The 26,119-nt window shown below is 35.8% G+C and overlaps 7 protein-coding genes across 7 annotated transcripts; 3 read left to right on the top strand and 4 right to left on the bottom strand.

Moving 5' to 3' along the window:
- The first annotated feature begins 6,126 nt into the window (after nucleotides 1-6,126).
- On the top strand, nucleotides 6,127-7,419 carry LOC110226962 (transcription factor MYB44). Its single transcript, XM_021020009.1, has one exon. It carries the CDS (start codon nucleotides 6,243-6,245, stop codon nucleotides 7,200-7,202), a length of 960 nt encoding a protein of 319 aa, XP_020875668.1. The 5' UTR covers nucleotides 6,127-6,242; the 3' UTR covers nucleotides 7,203-7,419.
- Nucleotides 7,420-7,455: 36 nt separating this feature from the next.
- Nucleotides 7,456-12,141, bottom strand: LOC9303032 (probable cadmium/zinc-transporting ATPase HMA1, chloroplastic). The gene is made up of 13 exons (XM_021020008.1): nucleotides 11,453-12,141; nucleotides 11,207-11,357; nucleotides 10,925-11,109; nucleotides 10,658-10,804; nucleotides 10,375-10,570; nucleotides 10,108-10,220; nucleotides 9,541-9,779; nucleotides 9,006-9,111; nucleotides 8,700-8,864; nucleotides 8,327-8,543; nucleotides 8,058-8,245; nucleotides 7,888-7,974; nucleotides 7,456-7,792 (listed from the first exon to the last, which is right to left on the bottom strand). The coding sequence occupies exons 1-13, from the start codon at nucleotides 11,963-11,965 to the stop codon at nucleotides 7,619-7,621; spliced, it is 2,481 nt and encodes an 826-aa protein (XP_020875667.1). The 5' UTR covers nucleotides 11,966-12,141; the 3' UTR covers nucleotides 7,456-7,618.
- Nucleotides 12,142-12,228: 87 nt separating this feature from the next.
- LOC9303031 (protein MRG1) lies at nucleotides 12,229-15,302 on the bottom strand. Its single transcript, XM_002866913.2, has 11 exons — nucleotides 15,101-15,302; nucleotides 14,510-14,563; nucleotides 14,357-14,370; nucleotides 14,123-14,268; nucleotides 13,814-13,849; nucleotides 13,612-13,652; nucleotides 13,251-13,352; nucleotides 13,011-13,090; nucleotides 12,749-12,918; nucleotides 12,582-12,666; nucleotides 12,229-12,475 (listed from the first exon to the last, which is right to left on the bottom strand). The coding sequence occupies exons 1-11, from the start codon at nucleotides 15,239-15,241 to the stop codon at nucleotides 12,382-12,384; spliced, it is 963 nt and encodes a 320-aa protein (XP_002866959.1). The 5' UTR covers nucleotides 15,242-15,302; the 3' UTR covers nucleotides 12,229-12,381.
- Nucleotides 15,303-15,590: 288 nt separating this feature from the next.
- Nucleotides 15,591-16,337, bottom strand: LOC9305067. Its single transcript, XM_002866912.2, has one exon. The coding sequence runs from the start codon at nucleotides 16,099-16,101 to the stop codon at nucleotides 15,844-15,846; it is 258 nt and encodes an 85-aa protein (XP_002866958.1). The 5' UTR covers nucleotides 16,102-16,337; the 3' UTR covers nucleotides 15,591-15,843.
- Nucleotides 16,338-19,057: 2,720 nt separating this feature from the next.
- LOC9305066 lies at nucleotides 19,058-19,889 on the top strand. Its single transcript, XM_002868949.2, has one exon. The coding sequence runs from the start codon at nucleotides 19,401-19,403 to the stop codon at nucleotides 19,659-19,661; it is 261 nt and encodes an 86-aa protein (XP_002868995.1). The 5' UTR covers nucleotides 19,058-19,400; the 3' UTR covers nucleotides 19,662-19,889.
- Nucleotides 19,890-20,489: 600 nt separating this feature from the next.
- LOC9303030 lies at nucleotides 20,490-21,399 on the top strand. The gene is made up of 3 exons (XM_002868948.2): nucleotides 20,490-20,824; nucleotides 20,911-21,012; nucleotides 21,102-21,399. Exons 1-3 carry the CDS (start codon nucleotides 20,603-20,605, stop codon nucleotides 21,297-21,299), a joined length of 522 nt encoding a protein of 173 aa, XP_002868994.1. The 5' UTR covers nucleotides 20,490-20,602; the 3' UTR covers nucleotides 21,300-21,399.
- Nucleotides 21,400-21,478: 79 nt separating this feature from the next.
- Nucleotides 21,479-24,630, bottom strand: LOC9303029 (isoflavone 3'-hydroxylase). The gene is made up of 3 exons (XM_021017550.1): nucleotides 23,967-24,630; nucleotides 22,910-23,299; nucleotides 21,479-22,363 (listed from the first exon to the last, which is right to left on the bottom strand). The coding sequence occupies exons 1-3, from the start codon at nucleotides 24,477-24,479 to the stop codon at nucleotides 21,695-21,697; spliced, it is 1,572 nt and encodes a 523-aa protein (XP_020873209.1). The 5' UTR covers nucleotides 24,480-24,630; the 3' UTR covers nucleotides 21,479-21,694.
- Nucleotides 24,631-26,119: the final 1,489 nt, after the last annotated feature.

The raw sequence follows: 26,119 nt of genomic DNA, 5'->3' as shown, positions 1-26,119 counted from the left end.
ATCGCCTAATATACAATTTGGTTCAACACTAATTAAACAATTAATTTCTGACCGAATCTTATCCTTTTATTTTTTTCCTTTCTCATGGATACTTTTCAATACTCATCAAATCATACTAAATTAATTAATTGAAATCGAGTAACAAAGAGTAGGAATAGACATTTTCATGACGGTCTCTCCCTATCTCCGAGTACTATTACAAGGCTCATTATTTCCACCATGGAGAATAAGTGTAATGCAATGATTCAACTAGGTTTAAAGCGTGGGAGTTTCATTCTTAAATGCTGGATTACCTAAGTCTGCAAAAGTTTAGGTTTTGTCTCCTTTTATTCAAGCTTCTTTTGTTTGGATCTTTCGTCCTCCTGTTCTTTTTAATTTCTTGTTGTAATAGTTTTGTATAGGCCTGGGCAAAAAAACCGTACCCGAGTACCCGAACCGAAACCGACCCGAAAAAACCGGTTCGGGGCGGGTACGGGTATTAGCTATTTACCCTATTGGGTCTTGTATTGCCGTACCCGTGGGTATAGGGTAAAATCCGATCCGAACCCGATACCCGAACGGGTACCCGATTACCCGAAATTACATATACTTATACATATAAAACTTTTTATATATTTAATATTTGAGCTAAATACATTTATATCTAAATATCCGAGAATAGTTACCAAAAATTAAATGCACTTATATTTAAATATTTAAGACAAAATATATTTATACGCGAGATGCTTGTAAATTTTTTAAATATTTGGAAAAAATTCCGGTTATTCGGATAAATTTTCGGGTGAAACTCGGATATTAGAGTAAAATTGCGGATAAAATTCGGATATTAGGATAAAATTTCGGATAAAATTCGGGTATTTGGTAAAATTTTGGGTATTTGGGTATAAAATACCCGAACCCGATGGGTACCCGATTTTTTTGGGTATTTAGCGGTTCTAAAAATCTAAACCCGAACCGACCCGAACCCGATTAGATCCGAACCGAAACCGAACCGATATTTTAGATTTACCCTATTGGGTCCTAAACTCCTCTACCCGAAAGACCCGTACCCGATCGGGTTTTACCCGAACCCGACCCGCATACCCGAATGCCCAGCCCTAGTTTTGTATTTGCTTCTTTGTATACTTTCTGTTTTATATAAGAAAACCCTTTAACAAAAAAAAAAAAAAAGAGTAGGAAGGTCGCAAGAAACTTCCCTAACTAGCATCGGAGCATGTGCCTCGTGCTCTGCAGTACACGGCTGGATTAGTTGTTTACCGGTGCCGTACACTTGACAGATCCCAGTTTTAATATTTTCTTTAATTTAGATTTAAAATCTTTTGAGTATTTTTATTTATTCACTGCGGTTCAAGCGTAAATGCTGCGTTACTGTTGTCGTTTTGTTTGAAAATTTGACATATAATGGGACAATTGTGTGAAATGTTAACCTTTACCATTCACACTTTAGAATTTCGATTCTAGTAATCTTTTGGTTATGATATACAAGAGATTTACATAAATCATTAGGCTCGAAATCATTACCTAATGGTCTAATGTATAAATGGTTTACGCGTAGATAAAACAGTCTATTTTTCTATGAATGGTAAATAATGGGCAATTGACCATGCATGAACCAGCATCTTTAGCTAAATGAATTCTACAGGCGTGTTTTAGTATCTACGGTTTTTCTAACGTTGGTGGTTGATAGGGAAAAGGGGATATTCATACACGTACTATCGGGACCGTGGATTTTTATACCTCGACATTTTTGTAGTGTATTTTCCAACCCAAACTGAAATAAAATTTGAATTTCATACCTGTATTTGATAAATCGTGCAAAAAACGGAGTCAATCTAACGGGTGTTAGTCAACTCCGTTACGATGCTGAGTCATCGTACACGTGTACGCTGACGTGTATCCCATACGACGTCGTTTTGATAATTGTTCTCAAAAGTTTAATTTTTTTGCAAAATCGGGGATTCGAACTCGTGTCCCTTGGCCCAACATCGAGCACCTTTACCAATTCATCCCACAACTCTAATCGAACATACTCCAATCATTTTAAGTTATAAACCTTAATAGTTGTGTGTTTGAAAATAAACCAAACGACGTCGTTTTCAATCGGGAGATTAAGTAACATCGGCGACATCTATGGAACTCCGGCGAGCAACGGAAACGTCACTGGTTCGTGTTACGCAACTCCGATGAGCTCTCCAACGCCTGGACGTATGATGGTGACGAAAACGACGACGCCGATAACAGAATTTGCCGGCGATCCGGGATTCGCAGAGAGAGCGGCGAGGTTCTCGTGTTTCGGTAGCTGGAGTTTCAACGGCAGAACAAACTCGTCGCGTCGTTTTCAATCGGGAGATTAAGTAACATCGGCGACATCTATGGAACTCCGGCGAGCAACGGAAACGTCACTGGTTCGTGTTACGCAACTCCGATGAGCTCTCCAACGCCTGGATGTATGATGGTGACGAAAACGACGACGCCGATAACAGAATTTACCGGCGATCCGGGATTCGCAGAGAGCCAAACACACAACTATTAAGGTTTATAACTTAAAATGATTGGGCAATGTTCGATTAGAGTTGTGGGATGAATTCGTAAAGGTGCTCGATGTTGGGCCAAGGGACACATGTTCGAATCCCCGATTTTGCAAAAAAATTAAACTTTTGAGAACAATTATCGTATGGGATACACGTCAGCGTACACGTGTACGATGACTCAGCATCGTAACGGAGTTGACTAACACCCGTTAGATTGACTCCGTTTTTTGCACGATTTATCAAATACATGTATGAAATTCAAAATTTATTTCAGTTTGGATTGGAAAATACACTACAAAAATGTCGAGGTATAAAAATTCACGGTCCCGATAGTACGGTATGAAAATCCCCTTTTCTGGTGGTTAATATATGGTTTGAATGCATTTCAAATTGACTATAACATAAAAATAAATAAATTTATCGTTAAAAATGACTTCTGAACCGTTGGTTGGTTACATAATCCATTTATAGAAGAAAAAAATAATGACTATGCATTTAATAAATTATTCCAATACAATTCTTCGCTCACTTAAAAGCATACATAGTTGACTTCGATTTATTCAACTCAACACGACCCTCCTACATTAAGTTTTTTCTTTTCTTTCATATTTTGAGGATACGAGTAAGATATAGTATTATTGTTCTATTTAATTTTCCTAAGAAAAAACATAATTATTTAGTACTCTCTCCGTTTTTTTATAAAAAAAGTTTTAGAAAAATACACATAAATTAAGAAATCATTTAACTTTGGTCTATTTCTAAACTTTTAACATCATTTTTTATCTAATTAATTAATAAAAATAATCTACAGAATATAAATCGATAAAACTAATAAAAAAGTAATTAATTTTGTATTGAGAATTGAAAACATTATCTATTTAAAAACAAAATTAAAAACTTAAAACACCATTTATAAAAGAACAGAAGAAGTATAATTTTTTTTTTTTTTGCCATCAATTACTTAGTATAACTCTACACGTTTACTTTGTAAAAGTTGCGTTCAACAATTTTTATTGTCATCTGTATTTCCTCATCATACCACAGTTTATAAAAACTAAAATAATGTCAAATTCGTGTTTTTACAAGTACTAGAAATTCTAAATTTCTTGACTAACTTAATGAACCAAAGTATTTTTAATTTCCAAACACAAGTTTTAAAAGAATGGTAAATTATGAAGTATATAAAATAAAAATAAAAAAGGGTGGGTGGGTGACCGGCAGGTGGGAGAGTGGCCGTTAAAGGGAGGCAGAGATTTACAGCCTGTTTTTGTTTTTTAAATTTTTAATTATTTAAATATCAGAAAATTAAAGTGGTAACGATCAGCCTTCCGATCTATCCTTGTCGTTTTTCGCCACGTAAGCAACTGTCTCTTTTTGGCCTATCTTTTTCTTTTTTTTTGCTTTTTCTCCTTTTTTATTCTTTATTTTGAGATCGGCAAAATATCCAAAAAATAATAATAATAATGATAACTATTTTCAAATAACAATAATAAATAAAATAACAATACTAATAATGGCATACAGGCTGGCTTCCTCAGTCAAAAAGTCACCGAATCGAACCAAAACCTCATACCTAACCGTTAACTTCATCCTTATCTCCTACTATTGTTTTTCTTTCTTTTTTGGGCTCTCTTTTATTATTCATTTTTAATTATATCACACATTCTTTTACCATATACTTCAATTATTGTTTACCTCCACAAGATTGATACTACTACTATATCAATCTCATGTGTATATGCAAATTAGATATGTGAAGTTGCATGAAGTGGGCTTGGTTTAGATATTTATGAATATCTAGAGATTTGCTGTATTTCAGTTTGTTAGGTTTGGTTCTTTCTTTCTGCCAATTACTTTGTGTAAAAAAAAGAAAAAATACAAGTTACACATCCTGAAGAGGTTGCTTCTCTGTGTATAATAATATCATCCCACACGCGCTTTTACCCTTGGATTTCTGGTTAACTAAGTTGTACCGGTTTAGTAATTCACCATGACAACAAAACTAGTATATTCCATTTACTTGTTCTTCTATAAGACAATTTATAACTTATAAAAAAAAAAAACAATTTATAACTTATCAAATACTGATTACTTGCAACGTTCATATTTAATCTAATGATATCTTTTCTAAGTTTGTATTTGTTTCAATAGTTAAAAAAACTATTACATTCACTTGTTACATGTAGTAGCTAGAAGCCTAGAACTTGCTGTCAACGACTACAATGTCTTCATTATTTTCACCGACACAATTTACATCTTAAGCAAAATTTGTATATTGGACCATCGTTCGTTTATATAATAAACCACACATATCAATCAAAACACAAGAGACAGTGACATGTAACAAACAGTGTCAAAATATTGAAAATAACATATCAAAAGACTTTAGTTCTTTTTTTTTTTTTTGTCAAAGATCAAAAGACTTTAGTTCATAACACAAAAACTTTCGGCTATTTTCTATTGACTTCTATGTAGTCTTTTTGTTGCACTTACTAGTTTTAAAACAATATGTATATTTCCAGCATGTTCTTAATTTTTATAAGCTTTTTACCAAATTTAATATACATACTAAAAAATTCATCATTTAAAATACAATGCCATTTTTGAATTCATTTTCTTCTAAAATTGTTTCAAATTTTTACAAAATAAATTTAAATACTAAAAAGTTAACAAATATTCAAAAAGAGAATGATTTAAAAAAGGTTATTAATAGAAAAAAAAAAACGTAGAAGTTAACGATATTTTTGTGAATGTCATTGATTTGCTTTTAGATGGAAAACGAAATGATTGGGCAAAAACGCTCCACCTGTAAAAAAGAGAGTGGAAGAAACGCTCCTGTGTACGAGCGTACTCTCTCTACAAAAGAAAACAAATCTCTGAAAAATAAAAAGAAAACAATAATAATATTACTATTATTCTTGAAAAAAAAAAGAAACAAATCTCAAACTCAAAGTACATATACTTACTTGACACGTGTTAATATACAGCTGTATCCCAAGTCCCCAACCGTTTTTCCTGGAAGATTCTCTGCTCTCCACGCTCGATGTTAACCTCACACAAACGCTTACCGCCCTAAACGCAATTTTCAATCGCCAACGTGTTTTCTTTAAATCTGTTCCAATCATAAACACGTAAATGTTGTCAATTTTTGTAGCCAAACGTTAACGAGGTTTGTACGGACACATACTTATGAACATGTAAACAATTAGTTAATCATACGTTTAAATTAAGGGATTAATTAATCCGTCAAATATTTTTGACTGAATTAGTCAAAATTATTTAACGAGTAACAACCATAATTTTCCGTTTTTTTTTTCAATTTGTTTGAACTACCATAGTTATCCGTTTAACACTGAGAAAATCTATTTATTAATAGAGAAAACGGTTTTATTTGTTTCCTTTTATAAAATTTGTTTTAATAAGACGTTAGATATTTTTATGCAGTCAAGGATAATATTACACTGCAAAGTTTTACTAGTTTAATATCGTTTCTGTTAAATCGATAAGAAAAGATTACCGGTTGAACCGGTGACCCTTTTTGCCCACTCCTTTCTCGTATAAATACTCTCTCTTCTTGCTCTTATCCTCTTAAACAAAAAAGCATTTTTCTTCCCGACACGAGAAAAAAAAAAAACTGTAACGACCAAAGAAAAAAAAACAGAGGACGCGTTAGAAAGAAAAAACAGAACAGCCCGATATAAAGATCCGGCGATGTCAAACCCGACCCGAAAGAATATGGAGAGGATTAAAGGTCCATGGAGTCCAGAAGAAGACGATCTGTTGCAGAGGCTTGTTCAGAAACACGGTCCGAGAAACTGGTCTTTGATAAGCAAATCTATCCCTGGACGTTCCGGCAAATCTTGCCGGCTCCGGTGGTGTAACCAGCTATCTCCGGAGGTTGAGCACCGTGCTTTTTCTCAGGAAGAAGACGAGACGATTATTCGAGCTCATGCTCGGTTTGGTAACAAGTGGGCTACGATCTCTCGTCTTCTCAATGGACGAACCGATAACGCTATCAAGAATCATTGGAACTCGACGCTCAAGCGAAAATGCAGCGTCGAAGGGCAAAGTTGTGATTTTGGTGGGAATGGAGGGTATGATGGTAATTTAGGAGAAGAGCAACCGTTGAAACGTACGGCGAGTGGTGGTGGTGGTGGTGTGTCGACTGGGTTGTATATGAGTCCCGGAAGTCCATCGGGATCTGACGTCAGCGAGCAATCTAGTGGTGGTGCACACGTGTTTAAACCGACGGTTAGATCTGAGGTTAATGCGTCATCGTCTGGTGAAGATCCTCCAACTTATCTTAGCTTGTCTCTCCCTTGGACTGAGGAGACGGTTCGAGTCAACGAGCCGGTACAACTAAACCAGAATACGGTTATGGATGGTGGTTATACGGCGGAGCTGTTTCCGGTTAGAAAGGAAGAGCAAGTGGAAGTAGAAGAAGAAGAAGGGAAAGGGATATCTGGTGGATTCGGTGGTGAGTTCATGACGGTGGTTCAGGAGATGATTAGGACTGAGGTGAGGAGTTACATGGCGGATTTACAGCGAGGAAACGTCGGTGGTTCAGGTGGAGGAAGTGGTGGTTCGTGTATGCCGCAAAGTGTAAACAGCCGTCGTGTCGGGTTTAGAGAGTTTGTAGTGAACCAAATCGGAATTGGGAAGATGGAGTAGTAGAGTGATAAGAACAAGTTTTCCCTCTGTTTCTCAGGGAAATAAAAGTTTCAGGCTTTTCATGTATAGAGCCAGTAGTAGAGACGAAAGGAGGAAGCGAAATCAAAAATGTTTTGTATTTCCATATGATCTTTCGTGATTCAATTATAAGCAAAGCAAGATCATTAACAATTTTTACAGAAAAACTGAAGGAGAAAAGTCAAAAACACTTCTCAAACGTTTTTATTCTATGGGTTTGTTACGAGGAACGGAGGAAGCAAACATAAACCACAAGTAGTAAATATAAGCACGTGATATAATTAATACACATCACCTGACGAAACCAAACATATATACGATTTGGATGTTACATAAGCGATCATACAATACAGTTTATTGCTTCTGCAGAATAATTAGACAAAAAACAACAAAGTTACCTAATGTGCAGGCTCTACGGAGCTTAAACTGTTGCTGCTAATACTGGTGGGTTCTTGTGAGCTTAACTTGTTGATTAGATGAACTATGTCTTGTTTCCACGACCATGATGGATCGTTTAGACCACGTACTGAGTTTAGACACACGAGAAGAGTCCCGCCTTCATGTAGAAGTACCTATGATCACAATCCCACATAAATGCCGGTTAGCTGTTTAGTCTCTCGTTCAGGTAAATGATGGAAAAGTTTGTAGAGGGTATTAGCTTACGTACCGTCAACCACAATGGAACGAACCCTAAAACTGAGGGAAGAGCGGCCAAGAATATCGATGTTAACGCAAGAGCAATGTTTTGCTTGACCTACAACGTGATAAATACTTTCTCAGACAATCTTACATCTGAAATTGGTTAAAAACAAATACTTTTTTTTTTCTTTTATCTACCAATGATGTTGTCTGGCGGGATTTAGCGACACAGAACGGAACACCAGTGATGTTGTCTCGAAGCAGTAAGATGTCAGCAACAGCAATCGCAGTGGCACTCGCTCGTTGAGCAAGAACAATCCCAACTGTTGCAGCTGCTAGAGCTGGAGCATCATTAATCCCTTCTCCTACCATAATTAAACCACCACCTGCCAAAAATACAAAACTCTAAATTCTGAGCCTCTTGATAGATGTTTCTGATTGGGAACTATGGCGAAAGTAACGATCACCTGCTTCCCGAGCGATGTTCTTTACATGATTTAACTTATCCTCTGGCTTTAGGTTGCAGTAGACTTCAGTAATACCCACTGCGTTTGCAACTCTCCAAGCACTTGAATCATGGTCCCCAGTTAACATCATTACTCGGAGTCTGGCCCAGCTTTTAAGTTCTGCTATAACTCCTGACACCCCTGGACGAGGCTGATCTTCGAGGTGAATCAATGTTACCTGGAAAAAGTTAGTTGCAAGGCTCATAAATTTCAGTGATACAGAGGTTTTTATGGACTAATAAATGGTCAGATGAGATATTAAATTTTTTAAATTACGGACTGTGAAGTAGGAAAGATGTTTTTTGGACCAGCTAAAGAATTAGTTGTAGTATACCTTTTGATCAACAGAAAGAGCAGCATGAACAAAGTCATTCCCGTACAAAGAGGCGTTTACAGCATCCTTGATCTGTTTAGACTCATCTTCAGATTTGAAAAGCGAGGTAATGAACTCTATCGAACCAAGTGATGCTTTTCGTAATCTACTCTCTTCAGCTACCGACTATTACAAAGCCAAAAAATGCAGTGAGAGACAACCTCATATATTTTGAGAATGAAAGCCAGAGATGTACACACAGCTACACACTATAAAAACTAGTAGATAAATGGATATATAAGAATCTAGTAAATAACTGTGTCGCACCTTGGCACCGTTTACAGTAGCAGTAAGGCCTCTACCAGGAAAATATTCAAAGCTTTCAACAAAAATAGAAGGAAGGTCTTTACCCACACTGTGATCTACAACAGCTCTGCAGCAAGATCAAATGTGTCAGAAACAGCAGAAAATACCTATAGTACAATTCAATCTCAATCTCGTACCAGACCAAGCATCATTTAAAACGAATAAACAAGTCTAAAAATTAGAGATAGAGAGCTTCATAGCGTTCAAAGTTGCTTTATGCCCCTTCCTTTCATCCGTTTGTGATGATGGACAAGAAATAAGAATAATTTCTAGATGTATGAATAAAATTCTTTACATCAACATATCTCCTGAAATGAATGTACCATCCAACAAGATAACTTATTTCCCATGAGTTATAGATACGTGCCAGTTCTAACTTCTATCCATCCTACGCTTGAAAATTTGTGATGGGAGGCACATAGATAAAAGCTTGCATGGTTTTAGAGTTTGCGGTAATTAAGTTGTATACTAGTAATTGATGCTAAACAAGCAATACCTTCCAATAGGATGTGTGGTGCCCTTCTCCATGGCAGCCGCTACAGCAAGAGCTTCTTTTTCACAATTTGGAATACAGCAAGTTGTTACACTTGAATTATTTCCTCCTTGGTGCCCATAAATGGGTTCAATTGCTTTGCAAGTAAGGCCGCCGGTTGTTAAGGTCCCGGTTTTGTCAAAAGCAACAGTATGGCAAGATGCGAGAGCATCTAGGACCTGTGCACCTTTCAGCAATATTCCCTATAGAAGTTACACAAGGGAGGTTTACAAACTTACACGTGAAGATACTACATTTACATAGCAAGAAAAACAAAATAAACCATGTTTTCAACTGGATTTGGACAAAAGGAACTAAATAGTAAATACTAATGATATCAAACAGTTAGTTGAAGTTAAGGAAATTGGTGGTCTTCATAGATCAGAAGATGTCGTAGCATATGCACTATTCATTCCTCACCATTGTCATTTGATGTACATAAGATTCTTTAGCTTATAAAGCTTAATTTGCTACAAGAGAACATATAAAACTAATGCTCAAAAGTGATCACATAGAGTACTTGAACAATACCTTTCTTGCACAGGAACTAATAGCAGTAGCATAAGCCAATGGAGCTACGGCCAGAGCACATGGTGATGCGGCCACCATAAGTCCCAATGCTCTGTAAACAGATCCTCTGCATGCTGTGTCATTAACAAGCAATGAAAATAAGCCAATCAATTTCCCATCCCAAGAAAAGAAGGCAAAGATCACTCTTATCAATTGTCCAAATGGGGATATATCTTATTAAATAACAAGAATAGTTTGTCATATCAACAAAGATTCATGACATCTTACCTGCGGTGCTGAGAAAAGGCCACTTGAACAAAAATGGACCTAGGAAGGCAATTGCAAGTGACAAAACAACCACAACCTTGCTGTAATTCTCGCCAAACTCATCCAGCCATCTCTGAAGTTTGGGTTTATTAGAATGTGCTTCCTCGGTCAGCTGTACAATCTTGTTAAGCGTCGAATCATTCCATGCCTTTGTCGCCTGATATAGAAATTCCATGGAATAAGATAAGCTTGAGGATTCCAAATAAGAGAAAAGCCAAAGCAATGAGAATATGATTATAAATACCTTCACAATCATTCTGCCATCCAAATTTCTTGCACCACCAGGCACTCTATCTCCAGCTTTTGCCTCCAACGGCTTGACTTCCCCAGTCAAGTGCTCAATCGTTATTGTAGCACTACCTTGGTAGACTTCGCAATCTACAGGCACAATCTAAGAAATACAAAAAAAAATTCCATTACTTAACAGCTGCAATAGTAACACCGCTAGTACTAAAGCAATGACATACAGGGTCACATATTTAAGAATTTCAAATAGAAAAGTTTTACAGACCTCACCAGTTCCAACCAAAATATAGGATCCAACTTCTACACTGTGCACAGGAACGCTTTTGTAGGACAAATCAGAAATATTTGGAACATTGCCATTGAGTACTTCGATCAACAGTGCAGAATCCGGATTACTCTCTTTTAACTCTTTAACATCCACCATTGACCGACTAGTGAAGAACTCCTCGGCTGCAGAAAAATGACAAGACAAAGGCTTAAACATCTCTCGTCATGGAAAAACATTAACGATGACATATCCCTGATCCTTATAGACTCAAGTTCTAACCAATATGAGCAAGATTGAACATAGCTAGAAGCAATCCTCCTTCCAAAGCATTGCCCATAAACACAGATGCAAAAGCCGCAAGTGCCATCAATACATGAATGTTCACTTTTCCTCCTGCTATATCCATAAGTGCGTCGAGAGACGCTGAAACCTAACACATACACCAATGGAACTAAATTTCTTAAATCTTCTGGCTAAATTAAAAAAAGAGCTTAATAGTGTATTGAGAGGCTATAGAATCCTTACTCCAACAAGAGGGAAACCAACAATCATGAATGCGTTCTGAAGAGACTTAATGTAAGGTTTAGGAGCAAGGTAAGGACACGCGGCGGCAGCGAGGAACATTGCGGCGGCGGAGCAGCAAAGATGAAGATGCTCCCTGAGGTAATTCGCCAATCGAACCCATCCGATGGTTTTAGCGAATCCGAACAACACCTTCTGAGGCTTACTCTCCGCTTTCAATTCCACGGAACAGCATCCGTGTTGATGGTGATGATGATGATGATGGTGGTGGTCATGATCTTGCTCGTCATCATGATGATGATCGTGATGGTGGTCTTCGACAGCACGTATACGAATCGACCGTGGTGGAAGACTAAGGGAGGAAGAGATAGAGAGAGGGAGAGGTTTTCGACGGAGAAGAGTCTTAGGTGTAAGAACTGAGAACGAGTTGACTCGAGCGAGTCGGAGAGTAGCTAAACCGCGACGATAAGGGAATCTAGTGAGAGAGGAAGAACGAGTAAGAGCTGCAGGTTCCATAATCGACGAATTTGAGCTCTCAAGCGTCGTTTTTCATGCCACCATTGATTCTGATCTCACGAACTCTGCGTATTAGAGTCGTCTTGGTGAAAAAGAAGAATAACTGAGGGAAAAAGCCAATTATTCCGATAACATTAGCCACATATATTAATCTCATCTCATCATAGACTTTATTTTTTCCATTTAGTTTTTGTTGCCTTCTACCAAACCAAGGTTCCATTGTTCTGAATTCCCTATCTTTTATTGAACACTTAAGAAAAAAATTACATGAACCAAATCGTTAACTTAAAAGGCCTGTAAAAATATTCATATTCAGCTACAAATATCTGAAAATGTACCTTACAATTATGAATTCATCAGAAAAATGAAGGAATTCTAAAATTACAACAATTTTTTTTCCTGGAGCTGTCACTCTGTCAATCGTCTTTTCCTTTGCCTTTACCATCTGAAACCTTATCAGAATCATATGCTGATGGTAGCAAGAAAGTGTTCTGATTCTTCTGAATAAACCTGTAAATATTTTTTTGCAGAAATTGTGAATTTAACTGTAAAACCCGAGAAATGGTAGTGAAACAGAGATCGAAATGGTAGTGAAACAGAGAGATTAGATAGATACTTGAGGAAGTCTGATAATGTTTGCTGCATGCGACTCCATGTTTCTTCTTCCATGTTTACATATGAAAGAAGCTCCGGTAACTTCACTGCAGATTTTTACAAAAGGCAAATATAAAATTTCGGAACATCAAATTTTACTGTCTGAATAAGAACTTACTGAGATTTTACCAAAGAGACGGAGCAAATGCTCGGCGCCATAAACAGTTGAAGGTGAAGTATCATCCACAATTGATTCTTGGTATTGTCGCCGCTCTTTCTTATATAAGAGCATCACTGGTAATGCCTTGTCGAAATAACTCCTTATGCCTTTCAAAATTTCAGCGACCGAATCAGTTATCCTGCACAAAAACAGAAACACAACAATTTTGATTCATTGGATTTCGGAATATATTCAAACATATCAAACTTAGTGTTCAAGTAAAGGACTCACATTCCATCCTTCTTGGTTTTGAATTCGAGGTACTTGGCCAATATCTCATCGACATTAGGTGAACGAGGAAGTTTCACAACCTATATAGTCATTTGAAGGCAGAGTACCAAACATCAATTTCCCTTCACTTTGGTAAATATAATTCATTCGACTACAAATACACACTTATATCTTAACAATTCAGTAACAATTCTAATCGAGCCAAACGTATGTGCACAAAATAGAGTAAATTGATGATACCTTGTCCTTCTGCGCAATATACTCCCAGTCGTCAATGAGCTGCTTTTTAAGTGTTGCGGGAATTTGGATCTTCATTAGCTTCTCCGCCGATACGTTATCCTTCTATAGATTTCAAAATTATACAATAGGAACCTTATCGATTTTAGAAGACCTGAAAAATTGACCCTGTTTGTATACGAGTATAATAACTTGACCCTGTTTGTATTTGTGTATATATGCATAACAACACATCAGCCATTTTATGCATTGTAAAATAAAATCTTAACAAAGACCTAACAGGTATACACAAGCATTGGGTAATCTTATCAATGTAGAGCTGAAGCACAAAATCTAGAGATCTCTGAGTTTTTACAAGCCTGACCTCATTGCCTGAATCGTGCTTTCGTTTCTTCCCTTTTGCAGCTGCAACAAAAAACGTAATCATCTATACACCAACTCAAATAATTTAAGTTGCATCTAATATAACTTTTTCCCAAAATTTTATAGATATCAAATCAAATCCTTGGAAATTGTTGGGAGAACCCTGAAATACAAAAGGGAGGGAAAATTAATATGTTGCCTACCATTGGTCTTTGTGTCATCTTTATCAGCCTTTGTGTCTGCAAGTGCAAGATCAGAAAAAGATATTTAGTTCCTTAGCATGGATGACCAAATATGTATTATGTACTCTCAACAGGGTCAATCTAGGGGCAAAAATCAAATCAGTTATGTACATGCAGCCAGAAAATTATTATATCAGTAGGCCATCTGGATAAGGACTCTTCTGTAAGCATTAAGAAATTCAAGCCAACAGAAATGGGGATATGATAGATCTATTTTCACAACCGAGAAGCATTTAATACCGTATTAGATAGTAAACAGCATAAACTCACCTGCAGAGCTTCTAGTTTTTGTCTGAGCCGAACGCCCAGACTTGGTACCTTTTTCTACTCCTTGCTTCTTGTCTAGAGCTTTCTGTTTCACAAGGTTCTCCTCAGTATGTTTCAACAACCTATCCGCGCTAACCCATTCATCCCAACTGTTGGCAAGACATTCATGTCATGGGTCCCAATCTACTGATTTTGCTACATAAACCAGAATAGACATGAGAGCATAGAGATACTCACTTTTTGTTCCAACCCTGCAGACACAGATCGCTGTATCACTTATTACTGCAAACCAAAAGCTCTGAGCAAAATGCAAATAGCTAGATTTTTGAAACATGCAGTACATCAAACAGGATAATGAAACTATAATAGCTCAGAAGGAGGAGGCCTCACAAGATAGTGAACAAAGTATTTCCACTCCTTTTTCCGAAGCTCGACCTTTTGAACCTGTAATAGAAGTGTCAATAATCTATCAGGTCTGACCACACTGAAACACTATGCAATAACAGATAATTTTTTAATCCAGTGGCGTATTGCTAGAGGAGATATATGATTGAAAAATTAATCATGCAAGTAGATTTAGCTTGCCCTATTTCCGGGTAATTTTTTGAATCTTGCTTCAACGAAAGTAAATTGTCCTTATGCATCAATTGCGACTAAGCATTTCAGATAATTCCAATCTCAAATCGTTAATGCTACATAAATCACCTTCCATAAATCCATTACGCCAAACACAGACGAAACATTCAAATTGAAACTCAATTGCCTCAAGTTTCGGATCTTCGTAACTTAAAAACGAAATCTACTAAGAAATCTATAAGCCAAATCTAACAGAGAGATCCCGATAAACGAAACCAGTTAATTCCGTAGTCGCATACAACCAATACCACGAATTGCTAAATCACACCATAATAATCAACAGAATTCAAATTATGCAAACATCCGACGAAGCACAGAGAAATATAGTGAGAGTTTTTTATTTGCCTTGGCTCCGTAGACGCGAGGACCATGGTAGGCGAGAACACGTTCGCCTTCCGAGAAGAGTCTGCCGTCGTTGGACGGTGAGGCGCCACCGCTCGCCGTATCTCCATCACTCGCCGTCTCTTCCTTCGACGAGCTTCCCATTGTGAGCGAGAGGCAAAGATCTTCACATCACAAGGCACCCTTTAACCGTCTAGATAATCAAACTGCCAAATCCACGAGGTTAAAGCCTAATGTTCTAATTTCAATAATGTAAAGGCTATTGTTGTAATTTAATACGTTTTCAATTGAGTCCCTTAACTTTCACAATAGTTCGATTAAATGTCTTTAATAGGATCGTCGCCCATTTAGAAAGCAATGTCCTTTTTAATTTATGCTTTATTGGTGGTTGAGCAGTTGGACTCGTTCTTTGACTACTAGAATTTTGAGTATTGGAATGTAATCATATAACAACACTTTGTACATTGATGTTTTTTTAATTACATTCAAACAATAAAATAACTTGGATTATTATTACTTTGAGAATTTGTATACTTTCAAATAACTTTATTTAACTAACAAAACAATAATCCTGAGAATAGAAAAAACATGAGACATCAATTAATGTTTTTGCTATACGTATCAGTGTATATACTAATATTTTCTGACTATTGAAACTGAAACAAAAAAAATAAAATAAAAAATTTGTTCGACCTAAACGGGTATGGGCACTTTAACCGGCCCAGTTTGAACCAAAGATTGAAACATCAGTGCCCCGGTCCGCTTGGGCTTGGACCGGAGTGCTTATCAAATCGAAACGTATCCCTCCGTTCCACGACCTTGTGACCCTCGCCTGGACTCGGACCTGAGTCTTTCATCGAACCAAGTGACAAGCCATCGAAGAAACCAGCCATGAGCTTCTCCTCGGTCTTTGTTAGACCAAGCGGACGACTCTCAACAAGAACTGAACCGATCAACATGAAGACCAGGATCGAACCAAGAACGGCTTTGTTGATCATCATCATGTTTAAGAACACTTTAACTCTCTGTTTATAAAACAAAAATGTTTTTCTTTCTCTTTATAGCAGATAACGAATTTTGTTGTGAGTGTTTGTGAGTTTAGTATGTGACTATATAGTAGTGTTCAAGTAGATGCAAAGTTTGAATTTTAGTTCTTGACTAAGTTTGAATTGAAAAGAATGTGATCATTGAAATTAGTTATGCTGCTTTCTGGGAAGATACCAACTTGTTTCTTGAGCATTCAATTTTGTGTGTATTTATTGAACAAAAATTAGTGAAAGCCATCAACGAGGAAAGGATAAGAAATTGAATATTAGAAATAAAAGAATAATATTGTAGACCAAAAATAAAGTTTCATTGTTTGTAGCAGACGGCAGCTAAAATTTAAGGTAGATTTGTAGTTGTAGACCAAAAAAAAGTGTTGAATTTCAGACTAGCAAAGCTAATAAAGTCATCCTACCAGCTGATATAAGGAGTGACATGAGCTAATTGACTATAAATCGGATCTCATGTATTTGTTTTATAATATTGTTAGATACACCAAACCTAATCATCAATGCTTCAAAAGTTCAAACACTTTGCTGTTATTTTTCTTGCACGACCAAAAATAGTTCCTTCGCACGTGATTTTTCTTGCAAGAACATTGAACAACCAAACTTTACTACTCAAAATTCAACATCCAAATTTTAATTTTTGTTAGGTAGAAATAAGAAATCTATCCTATGAAATTTCAAAACCTTTGATCTTTATTTCAACTCTTGCTGCTATATGATGTTGAATTATGATCATTTTTCCGTCTCAAGTTCATATATGATTTTTGAAACAGAGTTGTGATTGATAGTTTTAAAGAATATATTATTGATGGTAGCCAAATAATTTACAGGAATAAAGTGTAATATCATCTCAAACTGTTCCTTTTTATAGCAAAATCGCTCCTTTTTATCCGCAGTTAGAGTAAGACAAAGAAACCAAATTGCAGAGCATCAGGAAACTCTTTCCCATATTAATATAAGGTGAAATCACTATCTTTCAAATTATTAAATACGTTATTTTTGATAACCAATTATTAAAAGAAACTTACAAACAAATTACTTAAAACCCGGTTCAATGTTTAATTTATATTGGTTTGGCCAAAATAATATAGTTTAGTAGTGGCGTAAGACCACGCCAGAATAATACATACAAGAAGAAAAAATGTTTAACTATGTATAGCTCGGACGTGGTAGTCCATTAATATTGGAATCAAATTCTGCATTAATAAATTCATTATCTAGATTCCAGTCTTTTATATTCCGTCCAATTACATGAAATTAATATAATTCTTGAAATAATATCTTTGACAAAAGAATTTCAAGTAGCATCGTGATTTACTGATCAAATCCATACAAAAGCAAATCGTTAATCTTCAATCCATTCAAATAGCAGATCTAATAATAATAAGTCTCTATAAACACTATGCATATATATCTAAAATACATATGTATTTTCTTTTTTGTTAAAGCATACATGCATTTTCTTTTTTGTTAAAGCATACATCCATGCTAAGAAGATGATTTTAAATTAATACAGTTTATGAAAAAATATTGGGATATCGATCATAACAGTAATACAATTTTCGTCCATGCACACTATATTATTATTTTTTATTTTTTTGTTAAAGTAAAGCACTAAATATTCACATAATGACTACACATTTTGAAGTTAAAAATAAATATGGACTTTAGTTCTTTGAACTCGATTATATAAACACAGATTCGAAGATGCAAGATTGATAATGAAATAAAATTGAGGGTACATGTGGGGAAGTGACGTTTAAAAAAAAAATGAAAAAGAGGAAGAAGATAGATGCCAATATTGTTGTCATGACAACTATGAAGCAAAGTTAGAGTCCGTCCGTCCATACAAGTATTTTGTGTCTGTACCACCGAATTTGTCTGTCTATGTTATCTCCCTTCTTTTTCTCATGCCCACGAGCCACCATCACAATTATGTTTTGTTCGTTTTTTTTATATTTCTAGATTTCCCATTTATAATTATCGCTGAGTTATGATTTATGATTTTGGTTTGATCTTCGTGTTTCTTGTTTATTTATTTGCACAGTACTAAAAATCATGCATTAGTTCTTAATTCACCTAACATATTTTGATCTATACAAGGAAAACGTTCTTCTATGCAGAACAAGTCTCGAGGATTCGTATGGTCAAATTTATTCCGATCAAATTATTCGTGAAAGTGTGAGATAAAATACGTACTTTATTTCTCTTCCCTCCTCCTACGTCACAACTACGCATTCGTGCCCTACCTTCACCAGTACTCTTCCAATTTCTAAAGTTTAATCCGAGTCGATGATCCACGAACCACGACCGTAGAGTTTAAATTCAGTAATCAACAAAAGCCATTGTAGTTAATAAGAGAACCTTCGCTCATAACTTATCTGCAATAATTAGTTTGATATAAAAAAATTTAAATGATAGAAATATGAGATCAAATAGTTGTAGTCTAGTACTTTCATTTGGTTCACTTTTATACTCATTTGGCTATTAAAAGTTTACGTGGTGATTACTAACCTCCTTGTCGGTATAAATGTTTTAGATCATGAAACCATGTTACCGAAAATATTGATATAGTCTTGCCTAACTCCACTGACAAAAAGTCGGGATTTTTAAATTACCAACCACAACTTGAATTGTCATTTGGAAGATTGATTCATTGGAATCTTGTGTATCTTAAGCAATAAAAAATTCCGAAAATGATGCCAAAACAAAAAAAAAATAATCCCAAAATGTTGTTTTTCGCTACAAATCCCATAACTTAATATTCGGCATGCCTTAATTTCATATTCATATCTTAAGCAGAAAAATACAAAAATAAATTCAAATATATATTCTATAATACTTTTAGATTTAAAGCTATTAACCTATATATTATATATAAAATAATACTAAAATTTAGCTGGTCAAAAAAACAATTAACACTTTTCTAAAGGTCCATTTCCAAGGAAGCTAGAGACCGTCCTTTTTTACTAATTCGCCTGCACCATCCCCTTATATCGAGGGTCTAATTCTACACCTTATTCCATATTATATTCCCTAACAATTTTTTTAATTTTTTTCGTATTACTTTATTTCTAATGAAAACTCCTATCTTCCTTCCTCTCCATCCTTTTCCATCTACCTTTGAATCTTTTGACACTTGTATATAAAGCTTTACTTCCTCCTTTGTTACTCCTTTTCTATCAATCACCAAAACACATTCATTGCCTTAAACCCTAAACCCCAAGAACCGAACAACCACACCAAAAAAAATGAGACCATTTGGCTTGATCTTTACGGTCATGTTCTTGGTCTCGGCCTTTTCGGAATCAAGAACCGCCGATTGCAGAGTTCTCCTTGGTGGTTCGACGGAGGAAATTGGTCAATCTAAAATTCATGGGGTCGATTTGCGAGGCGAAGACTTAATAGGGGTCGTGATACATGGTTATAAGAAGTTAAGGTGGCTCTCTTCGGCTGGAGAGAGGATGCATACAATGGCTTCAGGACCGAGCAGGAGAGGTGCTGGTCACTAAAATACTAACCCAAAACAAAACATTATTTCGTTTACTTCGATATTTATTTAGCTTAGGTTATAGAATTATATTTTCATTTGTTATAGATTATTATATTTATCAGTCGTTAAAGATCAATGTAAAGTTTAGAAGGGTGATATTCTTTGATCATACAATAGTCGGTTTCCTTCTCATAAGCACCAATGTATATTACGTGCCAATAAATTGATAGAATTTAAAATTTAATTTTGAGATCTACGTCAAGCCATGAATCAATCATATAGATTTCAGGATAAACCACCCAAAAAAAAAAAGAAAAAAAACTTGGGAGATGTTATCGGCCATTCTAGTGCAACACAAATGATACAGCCAAGCCACATGATTATCTTATAAAGAAGACAATGATTTATTCAGGTTTTACTACATAATTGGAATTAAAATTTGTCGCAAACTATAGTTCGTGATTTAAACGAATTTTGATGAGATGCAAACGTTTTTTAGTACTTTAAAAAATTGTTTTTAATATTTTTTTTTTTTTGGTTCGAAAATGTTGGCCTTTGGGGAGTTAAAAGGACGTTTAAAAAATAATTTATACACTGTGTTCTCTGAGTGGGGCTTAATTTCGACAATTACGATCATGCCATCCAGCTTTCGATCGAATCCTTAAAAGCCCGGTAATTACGAAATTAATAGAAAAAAATCATCCAATTATACGTTTTTTAATATAAAAAAGTTTTTATTTTTATTGACATCTCTATTAACACGCCCCCCTTTTTTAGTATGAAACTGTAATGAAAAACCTAACAAAAAGCCCATTATAAGAAATTGTTTTGAAACATCGAACAAAAAGCCCATTAAAGCCCAATTATATTTTCTTTTTAATTCACAACCAAAAACCAGAGAGCACATATCCATTCTCTTTTTTGCATGTTTGTGTTGTAAAGCAGTGGACAGAGAAGACGATGAGTACGATGAAGCCAAGTCGGAGCGACGAAATATCCGACCCGGATCAACAGATCAAGAACGCGAACCAGATCAGAGCTGATTTCGATTCCTTGGCTCCAAAACGACCCACTAAACCCACTCGAAGCGAACCGGGACCTCCTGGATCTTTCTCTGCTTCCGACAAAACCACCGACCATCCTGAAGCTGACAAATTCCAATCTCTCCAGTCACAAACTCATGTTCGGTTTTCTCTAAAACCCACTCTTTTCTCTTCACATAAACTAACATTGTCATTGAATTTAAGATTTTGGTTTTCAAAAAACAGGGTAAAGTTCTAGGTGAGGGGGATTCATCTGCAGTTCAAGATGAGTTCTTGGAAACAGAGTATTACACAAATCTCACTGCCATTGATAAGCAACATCACACGGTTTTTTAATTCTTTCTTTCTCACTCGTTCTTAAATATTTCATCAGAAGAAATCTAATTTTGTTTAACGTGTTCTGTTTCTGAAACTAGACCGGAAGTGGGTTTATAAATGTGGTCAAGGAAGACGGAGGTGAAGCGACCGAGGCCGTAACCGCAGCCGCAATCGGAGACGGAGGAGAAAAAGCGGTTTACAGAAGCAATCCGGCGACGAACGAATGGGTTCCTGCGTCGGAGGAAGATTTTGATTCCGAGTCTTCGTCTAAACCAAACCGGAGCGAGAGTTCTTGAATTGATCTTTCAAACATATGCTTTATCTTCTTGTTCAGATGTTCTGTTTCTTGACATTATGGTAATAAAATATTAAAAAAATAATTTCTGGTTATAATAATTTTATAGCGATAGAACAACTTTATAACTTTCAAAATATCCATGATAACTTGATAAGAACAAATTTTATGTGGACTGTATTATCTCAACCAACATTGCATATATGAGTATATGACATTACATGATTACAATAAACACATAGTCCCATGCCAGTTGGCCAAAAAAAAAAAATGAGTGTCTCCAACCATTTTGCTGTATAGCAAATCAAAATCCAAATCACTGAATCATATGGATATAATGTATTAACTTCGTTAACCAAAAAAAATGTATTAACTTATAGTTTTACAAAATCCAATCTAGACATTCTTATTGCTTGGCTCTGATCCGAAGAACAACAACTCGGAAGCCATCTCACGTGGTCTGCACGTGACAACCAATGGTTCAGCCTTAGGCATACTAAGTCCTGGACCTTCAGTCATATCAACCTGACCTCCTGAGCCACTTTCCCATTCAAAACACTGAACCATCGAACCCAACAGCAACCCAACAACCCGGTTAGCCAAACTCATCCCGGGACAAACCCGTCTCCCTAACCCAAAGGGCATCATCTTACCATTGTAATGTCCAAACTGATCCCTCCCTTCAAATCTCTCTGGCTTAAACGACATCGGATCATCCCACACCCTTGGATCTCGATGTATAGCCCACAAGTTAACCAACACGATCGTATCACGTGGAACATCAAACCCACCAATTACACAATCAGAAGATGGCAAATGAGGAACCATAAGTGGTGCCACAGGATAAAGCCTTAGTGTCTCGGACACAACATTGTTCAAGTAGTTCATGTTCACCAAATCTTCTTCTTTCAACAATTGACGAGTACTTGATGATGATAATGATGATTCCATTTGAGTATCAATGTTTTTTCTCGTGGTCTCTAGTACTTGTGGATGATTCAATAAATTTAACATTGCCCATTCTACGGTTAAGGCCGATGTATCCGTACCTCCTATTACCATCATCTATAAAAAAAAGAAAATAATAATTATGAAAGTATTCTAAAGTTATATTAAACTAAAAAAAAATAGTTTAGATTTTCTTTCATCAACAAAATAGTTTAAATTTCAAATTATAAACTCTAAAACCTAAACTAATTATAAGATCTAAGCACTACACTGTAATTCGTAAATCATAAACCCTAACCTATAAAACTTGAAGTTGAGCCAAAATCTAAACAAAATGGTTTATATCCTTTATTTTGAAAAATTCAGTCTGTTTTTTAATTATTCTGATTATTATTTTTGCCACTATTCCATAAAAATCTAGTAATTAAATGGACCATCATTCTGAATTTCTGACATAAATATGGGACCAATATATATCAACTCTTTAAGTGTTGGCTTTTTCATTTGTTTGTCTTCGTTGTTCAATTATTTTTAGCGGTGGTTGGAGAAATCAAGTCAATACTGGAAGGTGATTTAGTGTCAATATCATTATAACTACTACATTATCATCTCCGTATATGAAATTTTATACCGAAAAACAAGACTGAATATAGAAAAACATACCAGTATAAGACCTTTGATGGTTTGATCACTGTAGTAATGAGGCTCTTTTTCTTGAGAACCAAGCAAATGACCAATCATAGTGTTCTTAAACTCCAATCTGTCTTTGTTAGCTCTATGCTCATCCAAAAACCCTTGTAATAAAATATCCATCCTTTCTCCAATCCTTTTTGCTCTCTTGACCAAACCCTTGTAGTCAAACCACCGTAGAGCCGGCAAAAAATCAGCTGGATTGTCGGCCGCGGAGAGCTCTAGAATCTCCGCCACTAGTTCCCGGAACTCCAAGCTTATCGCCGCCTTTCCGCTCTCATCTTTTTCGAAGAATCTCTTTCCGGTCATCATTCTCATTATCACATTTAGGGTAAGACCAGTTAGTAACGGTCGTAACTCCACCTAGAAAAAAAAAATGAAGTTCTTTTGTTATGGCCTGATATTAATTAACTGGTTTATCCTTAAACGGAAGTAAAGCTAAGATGCATTAAGGATATAATTGTACTTTCTAGAATTTGATATTGATGATATTGATAGCAACGGAAAGAAGAAGAACTGTTTGTTCCATTTACTAGATCGAGCAAATTTATTTCAAGCAATTAATATTTATAGGTAATTCAACGATTAATTTTTTTTAATTAACATCAATGATAAATATGACAAATTTATCCCTAATCGTGTTGTTATCTTAACAAGATTAAAGCCTTCAAATAAAAAATTTAATTATATAAATTGGAACTCATTATAAATTTTAATTCAAATAATATTTATCAATTCAGGTATTACATATATGTAATTATTTTTCTTAAAATATTTATTAACTATATGATTCTTAGTCTAAGCTATTTATTGACTTTAAATTTGAGAGTCATTAATATATAAAAATCATATTATAAACAAAAAAAATGCAACGTGAAAACATATGATTATGTAACGGCAGTCGAATTTTTTTTTTCCAGTTATTTTCTCATATATACTATACAAGTATAAAATATCATATAAATTTGTGTGGTTTAAACATTTCAATGAATTAGAATAGAATATTTTATTTTAAGATAAACCTACGTACGTTAGCCGGGCGTTCCACAGATAAACCGTGAAGCTTTTGGAGAAGCCTCTTCACTTCGTCTTGTCGGATTTCTGCTGAGCCGTTGAGTCGATTCGTGGAGAAGACTTCTAAGGCGGTGATACGACGGAGGTTTCGCCAATGGTCACCGTAAGGAGCCGTAACCATGGAGGTGTAGTCATAAGCCACGTACTTGCCCATGATGAAACGAGGCCGATTTGCCAAAACGATGTCGTTTTTCGTCAAAAAGCATTCTTCTGCTACCGTTGGAGACGAGATGATAACGGCGAGACGAGAGCCGAGGCGTATAGAAAAGACGGGGCCGAGGGAGTGCGAGAGATGGCTGAGAGTCCGGTGTAGCAGTGGCTGTTTGAGGAGGTGAAGGTGTCCGATGATTGGAAAACAGATACGTGGCGACGGTGGAAGGTTTTTGTTTGGTTTAGCGAGTAGGATAAAAATCTTGGTGATGAGAATTGTAACAAGAATGGTGAGGATAAGTAAAATACAATAATCCATAACTCCTTTGCTCTTCTTTTTTTCTCTAACTTGTGTATATTTTGGTTTCTCCACCTTACGCCATTAAATAGTACAGAATAACAAAAACACAACTAAGAAAAATAGTGCATACGATAGTAATAATAGTAATAAGATTAGCGTATTAATCTGGCCAAACATGTCCCCATTTTCTTTAGAGTTTTTTTAAGAAGGAAAAATATTTTTTATTTTTTGGGAAAATCGGGGAAATTTTTTTAGGCCAGCCAATTTTTTCTTTGAAAAAAAAAAAAAAAAAAAAACAACTCATATTACATTGGGTTGTTGTGAACAAGTTCCACTTATGTCTCTTTCATTCAATCAATCCAATTATCCAAAAGGTTTTGTTGAAAGTTCTCGATAAGAAAAATATCTAATCGGAATTCTTAGATTTCCATCCATTATTGTCTTTACAATAATATTGGTTGGTTGACATTCTCTACAATTATAATCATCAAAACGTGGTAAATTCGGTACCAACTACCAACATAACATGACATTCAAACTTTTCGTTATTCACGACGGTCCTTTTGTCCAAAACAAAATGCTGACTTTTAGCTAATTGTGAATTACTAGTTCAGACAGTGAAGAACATATATATACTACTGATTTGTTAATGGGTATTCAATTTAAAATGCAGAGAGAGACAAAAAGTTTTACGAAGCCCAACAAATGCCCAGTTTTAATAGTAGGCCTTGTTACATGACCGAACCAATTATAAATTTCAAGAAACCAACATTGGACCAAGATTACTCTAATCAGGAGATGGAAACAGTGAACTATGTATAGAGAATAGAATGAATTGGGAATTTGATTATTCTATTGATTGAGATACAAGAGGTATATATACAAGAGAAGGATTCTAGAGAGTTCTAGTTACAACATAAATACAATATATATACTTGTCATATTTAGAATAATGATTGATCCTTGACATATTCTTGATGATCTGTGATTGATACTTGATATGCCCCCTCAAGATGGAGGAGTCTTCGAAACTCCAATCTTGGAAGTTAGATACTGAAAGGTGGTGCGCGAGAGAGGTTTGGTGAGTGCATCTGCGAGCTGGTCCTTGGTGGAAATGTGAGCCACACGAAGATCACCAGATTGTATTTGACCCCGAATAAAATGATATGCTAAAGCAATGTGTTTCATTCTCGAATGGAAGACGGGATTTGCGCAGAGATAGGTTGCACCAACATTATCACAATAAATAACTGGTGTTTGTCGTAGTTGTATGCCGAGTTCTGTGAGTAGGTTCCGTACCCAAGACAATTCAGCTGACGTGTTTGCGACGGCACGATACTCTGCCTCCGTAGAAGAACGAGCAACTCCTTTTTGCTTCTTTGAAGACCACGATATAGGATGGTTTCCAAGGTAAACGACATAAGCATTGGTGGAGACAAAATCATCAGTGTCTCCGGCCCAATCGGAGTCAGAGAACGCATGGAGAGTGTGTGTGTTGTTGTTGCGGCTTAGAAAAATTCCATGAGTAGGTGTGCCAGCGAGATACCTTAGAACACGTTTCACTGCTTGCCAATGATCCACTGTTGGAGAGTGCATGAATTGAGAGAGACGGTTGACGGCATAGGAGATGTCTGGCCTTGTAAAGGCAAGATATTGGA

The sequence above is a fragment of the Arabidopsis lyrata genome (genome assembly GCF_000004255.2).
Source record: "Arabidopsis lyrata subsp. lyrata unplaced genomic scaffold ARALYscaffold_7, whole genome shotgun sequence".
Classification (NCBI taxonomy): Eukaryota; Viridiplantae; Streptophyta; class Magnoliopsida; order Brassicales; family Brassicaceae; genus Arabidopsis; species Arabidopsis lyrata.
Note: the sequence above shows the minus strand (reverse complement) of the source record. Positions and strands in the feature narration are given on the sequence as shown.

Excerpts from the sequence above, each read along its gene's own strand:
- LOC110226962 (XM_021020009.1), top strand. The coding sequence starts at position 6,243 with ATGTCAAACCCGACCCGAAAGAATATGGAGAGGATTAAAGGTCCATGG.
- LOC9303032 (XM_021020008.1), bottom strand. The coding sequence starts at position 11,965 with ATGGAACCTGCAGCTCTTACTCGTTCTTCCTCTCTCACTAGATTCCCT. Across the intron at positions 10,805-10,924 it reads TTTTGGTTGGAACTGGTGAG|ATTGTGCCTGTAGATTGCGA; the intron begins GTCTGTAAAACT and ends TGTATTTCTTAG. Across the intron at positions 8,544-8,699 it reads CTCTTTCTGTTGATCAAAAG|GTAACATTGATTCACCTCGA; the intron begins GTATACTACAAC and ends AACTTTTTCCAG.
- LOC9303031 (XM_002866913.2), bottom strand. The coding sequence starts at position 15,241 with ATGGGAAGCTCGTCGAAGGAAGAGACGGCGAGTGATGGAGATACGGCG. Across the intron at positions 13,850-14,122 it reads AAAAACTAGAAGCTCTGCAG|ACACAAAGGCTGATAAAGAT; the intron begins GTGAGTTTATGC and ends TTGCACTTGCAG. Across the intron at positions 12,667-12,748 it reads GCATTTGCTCCGTCTCTTTG|TGAAGTTACCGGAGCTTCTT; the intron begins GTAAAATCTCAG and ends AAAAATCTGCAG.
- LOC9305066 (XM_002868949.2), top strand. The coding sequence starts at position 19,401 with ATGAGACCATTTGGCTTGATCTTTACGGTCATGTTCTTGGTCTCGGCC.
- LOC9305067 (XM_002866912.2), bottom strand. The coding sequence starts at position 16,101 with ATGATGATGATCAACAAAGCCGTTCTTGGTTCGATCCTGGTCTTCATG.
- LOC9303029 (XM_021017550.1), bottom strand. The coding sequence starts at position 24,479 with ATGGATTATTGTATTTTACTTATCCTCACCATTCTTGTTACAATTCTC. Across the intron at positions 23,300-23,966 it reads CTGTGGAACGCCCGGCTAAC|GTGGAGTTACGACCGTTACT; the intron begins GTACGTAGGTTT and ends TTTTTTTTCTAG. Across the intron at positions 22,364-22,909 it reads CCATCAAAGGTCTTATACTG|ATGATGGTAATAGGAGGTAC; the intron begins GTATGTTTTTCT and ends TTTTTTTTATAG.
- LOC9303030 (XM_002868948.2), top strand. The coding sequence starts at position 20,603 with ATGAGTACGATGAAGCCAAGTCGGAGCGACGAAATATCCGACCCGGAT. Across the intron at positions 20,825-20,910 it reads CTCTCCAGTCACAAACTCAT|GGTAAAGTTCTAGGTGAGGG; the intron begins GTTCGGTTTTCT and ends TTCAAAAAACAG. Across the intron at positions 21,013-21,101 it reads TTGATAAGCAACATCACACG|ACCGGAAGTGGGTTTATAAA; the intron begins GTTTTTTAATTC and ends TTCTGAAACTAG.